This window comes from Ambystoma mexicanum, unplaced genomic scaffold, assembly GCF_040938575.1.
Source record: "Ambystoma mexicanum isolate Mex_15411 unplaced genomic scaffold, UKY_AmexF1_1 Mex_scaf60, whole genome shotgun sequence".
NCBI classification, from domain to species: Eukaryota; Metazoa; Chordata; class Amphibia; order Caudata; family Ambystomatidae; genus Ambystoma; species Ambystoma mexicanum.
The window spans coordinates 443,502-459,560 of NW_027182478.1; the positions used below are offsets into that span (position 1 = coordinate 443,502).

At 45.4% G+C, this 16,059-nt stretch overlaps 1 protein-coding gene across 1 annotated transcript in view; it reads right to left on the reverse strand.

The window, feature by feature from the left end:
• LOC138562534 (vomeronasal type-2 receptor 26-like) overlaps positions 1 to 16,059 on the reverse strand; it is a 353,413-nt gene that overhangs the window by 181,578 nt on the left and 155,776 nt on the right. Inside the window, exon 3 of the mRNA XM_069642778.1 lies at positions 13,866 to 14,633. Coding sequence (XP_069498879.1) covers positions 13,866 to 14,633 — 768 coding nt within the window. The remainder of the gene's footprint in view (positions 1 to 13,865; positions 14,634 to 16,059) is intronic.

Here is a 16,059-nt window from a genome sequence, read left to right on the forward strand (position 1 = left end):
CACGGGAGAGAGTGGAAATGTTATAAAAGTGTAATCACTTTTTATTCCAATGTCCAATAGGGCAATGTAACCCCCTCCCTAATGCATTCTTTGCATCTTGATAGATGACCAGAAGAACAATTGAGCCATCATAGCAAGGGCACAGTTTGAGGAGAGATCGACAAGGTCAACCAATAATGAACAGAGAAAAGAGGAAGAGCAGACCAGAAGGAAAGGTCGAGACTCCGTAGTTCTACGAGTTGAAAGTTCAGTTACAGATCAGAGCGCAGTTCAGAGCACTCAAAGAAGAGGAGGAACGAGGGAACAGGAAGGACTATAAGCATGTTACAGGGCTCAAAAAGGACTACAGAAAGGACTAGCTTTGAAAGGGAATGTAGTTTAAAAACAAAAGAATTTTGTTTGAATATGGAAAATGTTGAGTGTATTGAAATTGCTGGAGACAGGAATAAATGAGAAGTTGAAGCATAATGCTTGCCTCCTTGTCTTATAATAAAGGCTCCGTGCACTATTAGCAGGGGTAATCTTCATTCTCCTTGACTCTTGACTATTGAACCAATTTTTTCTTTGAACCTTTTCCTATAATCCACCCTTTTTCTCTGCACCATCTCCTTTGTGGCCTTCTGTATTTCTGGTGCATTTTATCTCTACCACCCTTCTCTTAAGGGTTGTTATGGTCACTTAGCCACTTCTGTTGTTCCTCAAGATTTTCCTCCATTTCTCAGTAATCGCTGCTTTTGTATTCCTGTCTTCTCCTTTCTTCACTTCATGTCTCTTCTTTCTTTCTCCCCCCTTTCGATAATGCCCCTTTTACCACTCATCTCCATAGTCATAGTCATTATTATTTGATGGTCGTAGCTTGCTCCAATCTTAAATTTAGTCTTAGATTAGATGCTTATCTCACCCATTTTACAGTTCAATACAACACTTGTGTCTGTCTTTTTTTAACGTGGGAGCTCAGCACATGCAATCCCCAACCTTGCCATATGCCCCAGGCTGTGCAGTTGCAGCAGGGAAATGTTGAACAGAACCCAGCGACTGAGGCTGCACAGACCTATGAGATCCCACCGACCATGCCAGCACAGGCACCAGTACAGATGTGGGAGAAAATTCATTTACCCCAAGGAACGGTCACTCATTACACTGAAGCAAGTGTTTTTGGTGGGAGTCCTTTTTCACTCCCCGGTGCTAATGTGTACCAAGAGTAGGACAGTCAACCGGGATGTGTCCAGTCCTGTCGGTTACCATGGGTGTGCAGGTAGGTGATGAAAGCAGACTAAATAAACGGTTGCTTTTACATTACTCCGTGCAAGCCGCAGAATTATTGGCACTTACAGAGGGGCTAGAAAAGAGTAAGGGGAAATCAGCCACCATTTATTCTGACTCTGCGTATGTGGCCATCACTGTGCATTCAGGTTTATCAAAGTGGCAGAGAAGAGGGTTTAGGAGATCTGACAGCACCCCTGTCCAGCATGCTGCACTGCTGTCCTGACTAATTGAAGCGTAAACCCTGTCTACAGAAGTAGGTATTGTAAAGTGCGCTCTACATACTGATCATACTAGCCCCATAGCACTTGGAAATTATGCCACATACAGGGCGGAAAAGGAAGCCACTTATATGCCTGTTACAGATTCCCAGAAAATGGAAGCCGTGTCCCAGCAGGTACAGTTGCCAGCCCCATATACTGCAGTACTGGTGCTTCCGATCATAGAAATGCAAGGAAAAGCGCCTAGAGAAGAGCAGGCTAGAGAAGAGCAGGAGCTCTGGAAAAAGAGAGGATGTGTTCTCTCACCCACGGATTTGCTGCGGATACAGAAGCTGACTGGGAGGGCAGTAATGTCCACAGAACTGCTCCTTTTAGCTCTAGAGCAACAACATTATGTTATGTTGATAGCACTTTTCGAGCATGCGTTTGCCTAAGGGCATCATGGCGCTAGAGAGAGGACGAAGCAGTATCCGGAAGCAGAGATTACCCAAACAGATGCATTTTCAGTGATTTTTCTAAAAGCAAAATTATTAGAGAGAGTTTTCAAGGCCAGCGGAAGACTGTTCCATAACTGCGCCGAAGCGATAGAAAAAGCCTGACCTCTGATACGAGCATGCCAGAAGGACGGAACTACAAGAAAATGAGCAGCTGCCGAACGTAAAGGCTGTGTAGGGCAATAGCGGCTGAACTTGGCACAGAGATAGTTGGCTCCTTGGTCATGTAGGGCGCGATGCACCGGGCAGAGGTCCTTGAAAGCAATGCGCTATTTAACAGGCAGCCAATGGAATGAGCAGAGACCCGGGGAAATATGAGCTCCATAAGGGGAGCCGGTTACCACCCGGGCAGCCATATTCTGGGGTCACAGAAGCCGCTGGACAAGGCCCTTGGATTGGGACATGTATAAGGAGTTACAGTAGTCCAGTCGACTAAGCACTACATTACCTGTTGCACACCTCTCTATGACAACTTGCAACAGAGCTCCAGAAGGAATGGTTCATACCAAACCTCCAGGAACAGGTAAGTAGGTTAATAGGAAACGGCGTAGTTTGCAAAGAATTCAATCCCGGAAACACCATTAGGTCAGTAAAGGGAGTCTTGTTTAGGCCCACTGGCTCATTTAGGAAGCTCATTATAGATTTTGTGGACATGCTCATGAGATGCAACAATTACCTGTATCTTATTGTGATTGTTTCTCCATTCTCCCAGTGGCTTGAGGTTTGTCCCTGCATACATCCTGATGCTAAGTCTGCAGAAACATTTCTGGTGAGTGAGGTATTTGTGCGGTTTTGAAATCCGGCAATAGAACCCACTTTTTTAATGCCTTGTTTGCAGAAATTCCTTCGCTTTTGGGAATCAAGCACAGGTTGTGCTCTGTGTACCCCACAGAGGCCAACAGGATCGTGGAAAGGTTAAATGGGGTCCTTCAGACCCGGCTTGCCAAGATGTGTAAAGATTTGAGAAAATCATGGCTACACTGTCTGCCTTTGGTGATGTTTCATTTGAGAAATCCGCCAGGGAAAGAGCACGACCTCAGCCCTCACAGATCATGACTGGGCATAGATTTCGCACACCTCTCTCACCTGCATGCACTGCATCAGACACACATAAAACCGCAGAGGTCCTAGGAGAGGAGTTTAGGGTGTACCTTAGAGCTTTACCAAAAGTGTTAAGATTATATCTTCACAGGTTGAGTCTTCTCACCAACAGTCTACAGGAGAAAGTGAGAAGGAAACTGATGATCAGCACAAGCAACAACTGCTCCCGGGAGACCGGATGTTGGAATGAGCAGCGTTTCCATGGGCCACAACAGGTTATTTACACAACTGTGACTGTTGTGAAGGTGGAAGGCAACAAGAGCTGGATCCATGTCAGCGATACACAAAGGGATACCGGTACTCCTATACCGGCACAGGCTCAAAGTTAAGTATGCCTAAATTCATTCCTGTTACGCTCACCTGGTCTCTGCGGAGGCGTTGGTGCATGGTTGCAGCCCTCCCTGAACTTGAATCACCCCCTTCAGGCCTCTCCCTCAGTAGAAAAGCTGTGAGTGGTGGTACGTGGTGATACTGCTCCTGCGTGGAGATAAGAGTGTGTGAGTGTGCCAATCTGTGATTGTTGTACCTCTCGAACTTTTCACCCTAAAGTACGGTTTCTGTGAGCATACGCCGGCCCATAAAGCTCACCTGTGAATTATGGAAGATAAGCTTTCCGTCCTGCTACTTCTGGCAGGGGTGCGTCGAATGGGATCTAGTTCCTTCACTGATCCCTGATAAGGATTAGTCCAGTCCAGCTGCGACTATGCTTCTCCTTATGATTGGTAAGCCTTTCTTGAGCTCTTGTGATGCTGTTCATTCTGTTTAATGTCTTTATATGTTGCTCCTATTTATGCCCGCAATAATGTATCTCTTCTGTTTTCTTCCCTTAGATGGAAATGCGGCCTCAATGCAGCTAAGAGATGCGAGACGCGGCCGGATGGAAGATGGATGCTACCGCAATGTTTGACAGCAGGTAAGTGATGGTTTAAGGAAAGCGCGAAGTATGGCGAAGCGCAACCTTAAACTGAGTGCTTTTTCGATGTCCAACCTTGTCTTCTGTTTTTCCTTGCAGGCGATGAAGATTTCGGCGTTCCGGAAAGTGTAAATATGAATACTTGATTCGCCCAAGAGATGTACAGGTAAGAACAGCTTCCCCCAGTTGGTAAGTATGCTGGCAGGAAGCAGGATGTCCAGGAAGCAGGATCTTCAAAGGTAAGTCTGACCTCAGGCGACGGTGAGCGTTACGCTGCTTGCAAGTGCAGAATACCGCAAAGCGTCTGTCTTGAGGATCGGGGCAGCTTATATAGCTGAGATCGTGGCCATGCCCATTAAGGCCGGCTTACCAGTCACAACCTGCCACTCTTAGAGAGTGAGCATGTACGAAGGCAATCCATTAGCAGCCACACCCAAGAATACACTTGGGGCTGCTTAATGGATGGAATGTTCAAGGTTAATGCATCCTGCTTAATGGATGGAATGTTCAAGGTTAATGCATCTGAAGTGCTATGTCCATAATAAAAGCTTTTTGGTGTTAAATGGATGTTCTTGTTTACTTTTGTTCATGAGCCTGGTGCCAAAGGCGCCAGGACAGTGTCCACCCAGGTCTCCTGTGCATGCGACCCCTGCATGCCTGTGCCCCTGACTTCATGACCATGACAGCACTCCCCCTCAAGGCCCCTCTCAAGGGTGGTTCTCCTCACGCTCCTAGTTTGGTGGTATTATTGCGATGGAACTGTCTGATTAAACGCAGAGCATGGACGTGTTCACTGGGTTCCCAAGTTCAGTCTTGAGGTCCGTAACCTTTCCAGTCAATTAGGTAATACAATTTTGATCGAAACACCTTGGAGTCCAGGATGGATTTGACTTCATATTCTGGTTCTTCAACTATTACTTCGGGCTCTGGCGGAGAACTAATCCGTGTGTTGGACTTCATTGGTTTGAGGAGAGAGACATGAAATACGGGGTGAATTTTCATGTGAGATGGTAACTCCAATTTCATGGCGACAGGATTGATTATGGACTTTATAGTATAGGTATCTTGGGCGGAAAGCTCTTTGCCACTTCAAGGGAATATATTTGGATGCTAACCACACCTTTTCTCCAATCTGGTAGACGGGAGCTTCCTTCCGATGTCGATCAGCAAACAGTTTTTGTCTTTCCTTAGCCTTGGTCAGATGCTCTGTCGCATCCTTAAGAACCTGAGTGATGGTTTTATGCAAGTTTTTTATGGCTGGCATTTCCAGGGTATCGGGTGGATCAAATACTGATGTCCTCGGATGTCTTCCGTGCACAGTGTAGAACTTGTGTGAACTGAGCTGTTGTATGCATACTCAGCTATCCAGAGTATATTTTTCCAAGAATCCTCGGACTGTTGCAACATACACCTGAAATATTGCTCTAAAGTTTGGTTGGTTGTTCAGTTTGCCCATCAGTTTGAGGGTGATGGCTTGTGGACAACCGGAGATCGATTTTGGCAATCGTACAACACTTTCTCCAAAAGATTGCGTTCTGCGATCAGATACTAATATTGATGGAAATCCATGCAATCGAACAATTTGCTCTAGGAACACACAAGCGAGATTTGACGCAGTTGGGAGTCCCTTCAGAGGGATGAAATGGGCCATTTTGGAGAATAAATCCACAACAACTAATATGGTGTTGTATCCATTGCAGCGTGGAAGATCCGTGATGAAGTCCATCGACAGGGTATGCCAAGTGGCTGGCGGTACTGTTAGGGGATGTAGTAAACCAGCAGGGTTCTGTTTCTGAGACTTGTGTTGTGTACAGACACCGCAGGTTTCAATAAATTGGGCAATGTCTTTTCGCCATGTTGGCCACCAGTAGTTTTGTTTTACCGTAGCCTGAGTTTTGACTATTCCTGGGTGTCCTTCCACTAATGAATCGTGGTAATTTGTGATGATTTGCTTTTGCAGTTCATGGTCTTGGACATATAATCGTCCTTGGAAATACGGTATGTCTTCGATGGTGCACTGGTCACCTTTTAACAGCCATTCCTGTTGTGTTGATTGATCCATCGGCGATTGCAAACTGGTTATTTGGTCATCCACACAGGTGGTGGCTGCTCTTCTGGTTTGAATCCTTTCCTCAGGAATTATGGCCACGGGGTTGGATGCTGTAAAAGCCTCTTTTTCTTCACTCATGTGTGATAGAGCGTCTGCTTTCCCATTGCGTACTCCATGTCTATAAGTGATAATAAAATCATATTCCTCGAAAAAGAGAGCCCAACGAAGTTGACGCGAGGATTGTGCTTTGGCGTTTTTCAAGTATTGCGAGTTACGGTGGTCCGTGATGACAGTGACCGTATGTCTCGCCCCAAGAAGGTAATGTCTCCAGACCTTGAATGCTGCTTTAATCGCCAGTAATTCCTTATCTGTGATTGCGTAGTTCAACTCGGGGGGCTGAAAATTTGCAGGACCAGAATGCGACGGGTGTAGTTGTCCTGTTTCAGGGTCTCGTTGTGACAATACTGCTCCCATGGCTATTTTTGAAGCATCTGTCTCAACTATGTAAGGTAGGTCTGGTCGTGGGTGTCGAAGGACTGGTGCTGTAGTGAATGCTAGTTTCAACTTCTGGAAGGCTTCTTCAGCTTCTTTCGACCAATGGAACTTTTGATTTTTCTTTAACAAGGAGGTAATTGGATGTACAATTTGTGAAAACCCAGGTATAAACCGACGGTAAAACCTGGCGAATCCGAGCACACTTTGCACTCCTTTCGTGGATGTTGGTGCGGGCCATTGGAGGATTGCATCCACCTTTCGTGTATCCATATGTACGCCTTGTGGTGTGAGCATGAAAGCGAGAAACTAATCTGTGTATTGGACTTCATTGGTTTGAGGAGAGAGACATGAAATACGGGGTGAATTTTCATGTGAGATGGTAACTCCAATTTCATGGCGACAGGATTGATTATGGACTTTATAGTATAGGTATCTTGGGCGGAAAGCTCTTGGCCCCTTCAGGGGAATATATTTGGATGCTAACCACACCTTTTCTCCAATCTGGTAGACGGGAGCTTCCTTCCGATGTCGATCAGCAAACAGTTTTTGTCTTTCCTTAGTCTTGGTCAGATGCTCTGTCGCCTCCTTAAGAACCTGAGTGATGGTTTTATGCAAGTTTTTTATGGCTGGCATTTCCAGGGTATCGGGTGGATCAAATACTGATGTCCTCGGATGTCTTCCGTGCACAGTGTAGAACTTGTGTGAACTGAGCTGTTGTATGCATACTCAGCTATCCAGAGTATATTTTTCCAAGAATCCTCGGACTGTTGCAACATACACCTGAAATATTGCTCTAAAGTTTGGTTGGTTGTTCAGTTTGCCCATCAGTTTGAGGGTGATGGCTTGTGGGCAACCGGAGATCGATTTTGGCAATCGTACAACACTTTCTCCAAAAGGCAGAAACAAATTGCGTTCCGCGATCAGATACTAATATTGATGGAAATCCATGCAATCGAACAATTTGCTCTAGGAACACACAAGCGAGAGTTGACGCAGTTGGGAGTCCCTTCAGAGGGATGAAATGGGCAATTTTGGAGAATAAATCCACAACAACTAATATGGTGTTGTATCCATTGCAGGGTGGAAGATCCGTGATGAAGTCCATCGACAGGGTATGCCAAGTGGCTGGTGGTACTGTTAGGGGATGTAGTAAACCAGCAGGGTTCTGTTTCTGAGACTTGTGTTGTGTACAGACACCGCAGGTTTCAATAAATTGGACGATGTCTTTTCGCCATGTTGGCCACCAGTAGTTTTGTTTTACCTTAGCCTGAGTTTTGGCTATTCCTGGGTGTCCTTCCACTAATGAATCGTGGTAATTTGTGATGATTTGCTTTTGCAGTTCTTGGTCTTGGACATATAATCGTCCTTGGAAATACGGTATGTCTTCGATGGTGTACTGGTCACCTTTTAACAGCCATTCCAGTTGTGTTGATTGATCCATCGGCGATTGCAAACTGGTTGTTTGGTCATTCACACACGTGGTGGCAGCTCTTCTGGTTTGAATCCTTTCCTCAGGAATTATGGCCACGGGGTTGGATGCTGTAAAAGCCTCTTTTTCTTCACTCATGTGTGATAGAGCGTCTGCTTTCCCATTGCGTACTCCATGTCTGTAAGTGATAATAAAATCGTATTCCGCAAAAAAGAGAGTCCAACGAAGTTGACGCGAGGATTGTGCTTTGGCGTTTTTCAAGTATTGCAAGTTACAGTGGTCCGTGATGACAGTGACCGTATGTCTCGCCCCAAGAAGGTAATGTCTCCAGGCCTTGAATGCTGCTTTAATCGCCAGTAATTCCTTATCTGTGATTGCGTAGTTCAACTCGGGGGGCTGAAAATTTGCAGGACCAGAATGCGACGGGTGTAGTTGTCCTGTTTCAGGGTCTCGTTGTGACAATACTGCTCCCATGGCTATTTTTGAAGCATCTGTCTCAACTATGTAAGGTAGGTCTGGTCATGGGTGTCGAAGGACTGGTGCTGTAGTGAATGCTAGTTTCAACTTCTGGAAGGCTTCTTCAGCTTCTGTCGACCAATGGAACTTTTGATTTTTCTTTAACAAGGAGGTACAATTTGTGAAAACCCAGGTATAAACTGACGGTAAAACTTGGCGAATCCGAGCACGCTTTGCACTCCTTTCGTGGATGTTGGTGCGGGCCATTGGAGGATTGCATCCACCTTTCGTGTATCCATATGTACGCCTTGTGGTGTGAGCATGAAACCGAGAAACTCGACCTCGGTTACATGGAAAAAACATTTTTCCAACTTGGCATACAATTGGTGTTGTCAAAGCTTCTCTAAGACTGCCCAGACATGGCCTAAATGTTCTTCCATGGAATTTGAGTAGATAAGAATGTCGTCAATGTAAACAAGAGCGCAAACATCCAGTAGTTCACAGAGTACATCATTCATAAAGAATTGGAACGCCACGGGGGCATTGCATAGCCCGAAGGGCATGACCTGGTATTCAAAGAGGCCGTACTTCGTGCGGAAGGCCATTTTCCACTCGTCTCCCTCTTTTACTCTTACAAGATGGTATGCTCCTCTTAAATCCAGTTTTGTGTAGATTTGAGCATGTTTCACTTGGGCCAGGAGCTCTGGTATAAGTGGTAAAGGCTATCGATTTTTTTATACTGTGATCTGATTGATGGCTCTATAGTCGATGCAAGTTCTTAAGTCCCCCTCCTTTTTAGGCACGAAGAATAAGGGCGAGGAGGCAGGTGACTTGGACGGGCGAATGAAACCGTTCGCCAGGTACTGATCCAGGTAAGTTCTAAGATGCTGATTTTCCTCTTCTGTCAGAGCATAAATTCGGCTGCAAGGGATTTGGGCTCCGGGTACAAGATCTATTTGACAATCGTAGGGTCTGTGCGGGGGCAGAATGTTGGCTTGCTCTTTTTTGAAGACATCCTGGTAATCTTGGTATTCCAGCGGTAAGGAGCTGATGAGGCCCAACACGATTCCTTTCTTCGTTTTCAGATTGGTGTAATCTTTTTTGTAACATGTGTCGGCACAATCATGAGCAAATGTCAGAACTCATTTTCACCAGTTGATCCTAGGATTGTGGGTCTCCAGCCAGGGCATTCCCAATATCATCTGGAACTGAGGAGCAACGATGAGATCGAAAGTAATGTCCTCTTGATGCCCGTCCTGACACAGAAGCTTGACTTTCTCGGTGTATTGTGTCACCAGGCCGGATGATAGCTGAGAACCATCCACAGCAGTGACGTTTTCCGATTTCTGCTTCTGTGGGAGAGGAAGGCCTATTCGGAGAGCCAAATCTTGGTCAATGTAGTTACCCACAACTCCACAATCAATAAATGCCTCCAAGGCATGTATTTTTGATGGTTGCTTGTGATTCACCAAAAGCACTGCAAAGACTAGATGTGAGGTCTGTACAGTTTCCTTTTTCATGCTCGACAAGCGGACCCCTACACTTGGCGGGCATTGGCGTTTCCCGAGTTCGGTTCTTCTTCTTCATCAGTTTTGTCTGTTGCCCCAACCGTTTTCTTGGGTGGTTTTACCGGGCAGTCACGGAGGAAGTGACCTGCTTGTCCACAATATAAGCAAAGCTGTTGTTGTCTTCTTTTTTCCCTTTCTGCTTTGGTAAGGGGACTAGGAAGGTAACAATTTGCATTGGCTCAGACTGTTCATGTGGTTTAGTCGGATTCTCACGAGGTTGTACGTAAACTGACCGTCCCTCTGATCTAGCTCGATCCATTTTCCGATTCTGCAACCTATGATCGAGTTGCACCGTCAGGTGTATGTAGTCCGCACACCTCTCAGGGGGATTCACCGCTTGCGCCAACACATCCTTAAGTTCTCCACGTAACCCTCAGTAAAAGAGTGTAGTCCTCTTCTCTTCTGGCCAGTTGGTCTGGGCTATGAGACGATTGAAGGTTGAAATATAGGTTAATAGATCTTGACTCCCTTGTCTGAGTGACAACAACTCGTTGTCCAGGGCTTGTCCTTGAGTATGACGGGCAGACAATTTCTCCATCTCATGTTGGAAATTCCCAAAGTTCCGGAGTAAAGGGTCATCTTGATTTACCAAAGGTATAGACCAGTCCGCTGCACTACCTCCTAAATACGAGAGTACAAACACCACTTTGGCTTGGTCATTAGGAAAGGCTCCTGGTCTGCACAAGAAATGAAGGCGACATTGGTTCATAAATACAGCAAACTTGTTTGGGTCGCCGATGAAGTGTTCAGGAGGGGCTAGAGGCACTGCTCCTGGAAGAACCACCTGAACCAGTGTTGATGGTTGTGGTGTGGAAGAATGAGAAGAATGGGTCACTCCAGGCAGTGGAACCTGTCCTGCTTGTTCTTGTAGCATTTGTCTTGCCAATTTGTCAGTTCTTTCTCAAGTTACAATAAGATCCCTCCGTAACGCATTGGTTTCCTGTCTTGAAGCATGTACTTCAGCCCGTAATTCCCCTAGTAAGAGGGCTAACTGATCTGTTTCTGAAGTTTCCATAACGCCCAGACAGAGAGTATTAGAGGCTTCACATTCTGTTATGCTCACCTGGTCTCTGCGGAGGCATTGGGGCACGGTTGCAGCCCTCCCTGAACTTGAATCACCCCCTTCAGGCCTCTCCCTCAGTAGAAAAGCTGTGAGCGGTGGTACGTGGTGATACTGCTCCTGCGTAGAGATAAGAGTGTGTGAGTGTGCCAATCTGTGATTGTTGTACCTCTCGAACCCTTCACCCCAAAGTACGGTTTCTGTGAGCATTCGCCGGCCCATAAAGCTCACCTGTGAATTATGGAAGATAAGCTCTCCGTCCTGCTACTTCTGTCAGGGGCGTGTTGAATGGGATCTAGTTCCTTCACTGATCCCTGATAAGGATTAGTCCAGTCCAGCTGCAACTATGCTTCTCCTTATGATTGGTAAGCCTTTCTTGAGCTCTTGTGATGCTGTTCGTTCTGTTTAATGTCTTTATACGTTGCTCCTATTTATGCCCGCAATAATGTCTCTCTTCTGTTTTCTTCCCTTGGATGGAAATGCAGCCTCAATGCAGCTGTGAGACGCGAGACGCGGCCGGATGGAAGATGGATGCTACCGCAATGTTCGACAGCAGGTAAGTGATGGTTTAAGGAAAAGCGCAAAGTATGGCGAAGCACAACCTTAAACTGACTGTTTTTTCGATGTCTAACCTTGTCTTCTGTTTTTCCTTGCAGGCGATGAAGATTTCGGCGTTCCGGAAAGTGTAAATATGAATACTTGGTTCTCCCAAGAGATGTACAGGTTAGAACAGCTTCCCCCAGTTGGTAATTATGCTGGCAGGAAGCAGGATGTCCAGGAAGCAGGATCTTCAAAGGTAAATCTGACCTCAGGCGACGGTGAGCGTTACGCTGCTTGCAAGTGCAGAGTAACACGAAGCGTCTGTCGTGAGGATCGGGGCAGCTTATATAGCTGAGATCGTGGCCACGCCCATTAGGGCCGGTTTACCAGCCACACCCTGCCACTCCTAGAGAGTGAGCATGTGCAAAGGCAATCCATTAGCAGCCACACCCACGAATACACTTGGGGCTGCTTAATGGATGGAATTTTCAAGGTTAATGCATCCTGCTTAATGGATGGAATGTTGAAGGTTAATGGATCTGAAGTGCTATGTCCATAATAAAAGCTTTTTGGTGTTAAATGGATGTTCTTGTTTACTTTTGTTCATGAGCCTGGTGCCAAAGGCGCCAGGACAGTGTCCACCCAGGCATCCTGTGCATGCGACCCCTGCATGCCTGTGCCCCTGACTTCATGACCATGACATTCCAGTGGAAAGGCGGGGTGCGAATGGAAATCTGGGAATTGAATCTCTTTTTTCAGAAAAGGTAGACAATATTCGAGTAATATATATTGAGCTGAGTGTTCATATGTTCTTTGTGTTTCTTTGTTATCATGTTCGAAGATGGCAATGAGTGTAAATGTAAATTGTTTAAATGTATCTAGTTTTACAGAATCTCAGGATATATTGCTATGGTCCAGAAGAAATATTGATGTTGATTTTTTTTAACAATGAGCATGATGAAATAGATCCAACAGTAGATGCACATGGTTTCGCAAAAGATAATGGGCCTCATTACGAGCATGGCAGTAGCCATGACTGTATGGCAGGCACAGCTACCGCCATGCTCGCTACCGGACCCGCCACCCGTGATTGGGCAATAACCGGCCCATTACGAGTTTAATGGCCGGTAATTGCCCATTCGCGGGTGGCAGTAATGCCGGGCTCCCAATCCCCATTCTGCCCCTGGCGGGCTGTCAGGAACTGACGACCAGAACTCGTGAAGCGGCGGGACGGTATGAAATGTGCCGGTGCCTTACCGGCACCCTTCATACCGTCACCGCCAGGGTCCTAATGAGGCCCAATGTGTGGTACAACCATATGAGGAAAGTTGGGAGGGAGATCTGTAGGATTTTGCTACATTTGCTCTCTCGTCCCCCATGCTTCTGGTGTCCCTAGGGTGTTAATCCCTAGTGAAGTAGAGGTAGCAGACACATAGGGCCTGATTCACAGAATAGTTTTATAATGGCGCAATCCCATAGGAAAACGTTCTGTGAATCAGGCCAATTGTGTCTAGTGCACCTTACATTGTACAGGGTCTGAGGGCAGTTCAAAGGGCAGTTCAAAGGGCAATCAGTCACAGCATCTATTTCACTTGTTGACGAAGAATGTTCAGCTACAGATCGTAAAGAGCAGAAGAATGTTCGGTGTACACAAATAGTCTGAGTCGTAAAGGGCTGTTAACATCAATAAACGTTTAGAGCAAGGGGTGGAGAGTTGTAGAGCTGGAGGAATGAGGAGATTTTCAGAAGAAAGGTTGAAGCGGGTGAATCAAGAATGTGGGAATGTGTGGCAAAGTTACCTGCAACATCTGACGTGGCTGAAGGAGCCAGATAAACCTGTTAAGATACAGATACTTAACTATTTTTCTCTATACTTTAAGGGTGATGGCACAGTGTCTGTTGGCACAAATTGAAACTGCAGCTGCACACTTTGCATCGCTGACCTGGCTGGAGCAACAGCTGTGCTTTAGGAGATTTTTTGGACATGTGGATCATACGCCTACAGCCAGCTGCCTCCAGCCTGGTGAGGTGTGTGCTGCTTCACCACATTGCACGTGCCCCTCCTTGTTATTCTAGAGGAACATTTAGTTGTGGCCCGCCCGATGCCCAACTTCGCACAAATGTTGTGGGCCTGCTTGGTTAAGGTGATTAGGGGCCCATCCATACACTACATTTCCCTTCTCTTCCCCCACCCTCCCACGCTACACCTCCTGCATATGTTCCCCTTTGTGCTCTTAGTTCATACCACTGAGGGCTTCATGTCTTGATAATGCACTTCTCTGGCAGTATTTCCATACGTTGATGTAATGGCATCGTGTAAAGCGTGTGCCAGGGCATAGACTGCGTTGTAAAGGTTGTACCCACTGGAGGGCCCTCTAAAATTGGATTGGAAATGATTGTCATCATTCAGACTCTCTTTCCCAGAACAGTTAGGGCCATGATAAGGTGATTTCACTTCACAAACAAAAGTATCTTCCCAAAGGTCTGGCAGAAAGGGGTCATCTGGATACCTTTCCAGGGTCAGCATTGACAAAAATTCTCTGAATCCTGGAATGTGTGCTCTGTGGTTCACAAAAGCCAGGCTGCCCTGGAGACGAAATGTGGGGAACTCGTACAATTCCCTCAGATCAAGTTCTCCTGTGAGGATCCACACCTTCCCCGGTAGCCAGATTCCACCTTGGTTTAACATTCTACTGAGGTCTACATGGTCCTGTGTGCTGCCATAAAAAACAATCACGTTGGCCGTGCTTTTCCTTACAGCAGCCTGCACAATAAGTCTCTTTGTAAAGATATATGTCCATGAGGGCATCGTGAAAAGGAACTCAACGCACCCGCCGTTTCTCTCAATCTCATCTTTTAGACTCCGAATGATCTTTTCACTGTTTCCCTCCTGAAAGGTCATTATCCCAATCCAGTTCCATCCAAAGTGCTTCAGTAGCCTGCCGATGGCCACCTGGAGGTAGGCTTCCCTTGTGACAGTGCGGTACACGGAAGGAAACTGGGCTTTGTCACTCAGAAGGTCATCTTGTGACTCAGCGCTGATCTGTGGGCAAAAAAAGAGTGCTATTTTTAAAGAGCAAGTCCAATAATCATGTTTTACTGTCAGTATTCATTGTGAGGTCCATGCATTATCACAACATACAACATGAAGATCATAATACAAAGTGATGCAGCACCATCCAATCGGATGCTTGGAACCTTCTTTTACCCAATGGCACAGTCCTGGTGGGGCTAAAGCTCACAGTTGTCACCCCTTTGCTGAATAAGTCTACTTTGAACCTAGCTGGTCCATCTAAATTTAGTCCAAGTTTAAACGTGCCATAAATTCAAAAACTTTGAGGAAAGCATTACTGTTTGTAATCTTGTCTTGTTCTCCTTGTATAATAGTAATATTGCTGAAAGGAGGGCGTGCAGAGTGCCAAACTCACTGAAAACTTCCCACAGTTTTGTGTGTGGTGCCGTTTCAAACGCTGTACGTAACTCAACAAAAAGCACAAATACATTAATGTTTCTTAGCTTGACATATTTCTCAATCAAGCCAAAAACACTGGTCTATGGTGCTTACTCCTTCTCTAAAACCTGCCTGTTGATGAGTGATCAAAGCAGATTTGTCAACCCAAATATTCAGGTGCCCAAGTACCGTTCTAGCGAAGATTTTCCCTCCTGAGTTAAGAAGTGAAATAGGGCTGTAGTTACTCTGGGACTCTTGTCCTCCCTTTTTATACAAGGGGACAATTACCGCAGATGACCATGACTTGGGTGTCATATTAGAGCTAGTTATAGCATTAAAGAGGCGATGTAGGTAAGAGGCCCATATTTTTACTTCAGACTTAAATAGGTCACCCAGGATCCTGTCAGGCCCTGGAGCTTTGCTCAATTTTTTGTGCCATTATGTCCTCCAAAATCTCATTGAGTGTAAATACCAAGGGATTAATGGCTGGTGATTCAACCTAAGGAGTGTAGTCAGGGGTCCACCAATTAGAGCATAATAAAAAAAAAACATACTCAAAAGGTGGAGCAAACATCAGGCAAGAAGCAACACTGTTTATTACAGCTGGGTGAGCACAAACCAAACAGAACAGTGGAAGGGATCTGATTGAAAGGCTGACATCTGAATGGAATGCGAACAGTAGTTTTAAAGCAAGAAATACAATGGTTGGAAATATCGAAACACTTGCAAGTTGTATTGAATATGCTATTTTAATAGATTTTTAAGTTGTTTAGTGTATTTGTTATTCTGTTATGTTTGCTAACCTATATATTTGCAATGATTGCATGGGCTTGATTAAGTGATATTATTTGTATATGTAAAGTGTGATATGACATGTTTATGTATATTGTATTATTGTAAATGTATAATGAATGTACTTTTATTATTTAAAACATGTTTTCAGTTTTTAATTTTTTGTAATTTCACCTTTTGGAGGAATTATGTTCCTATTTATTATTATAAAGTCATTTTGGTTGTA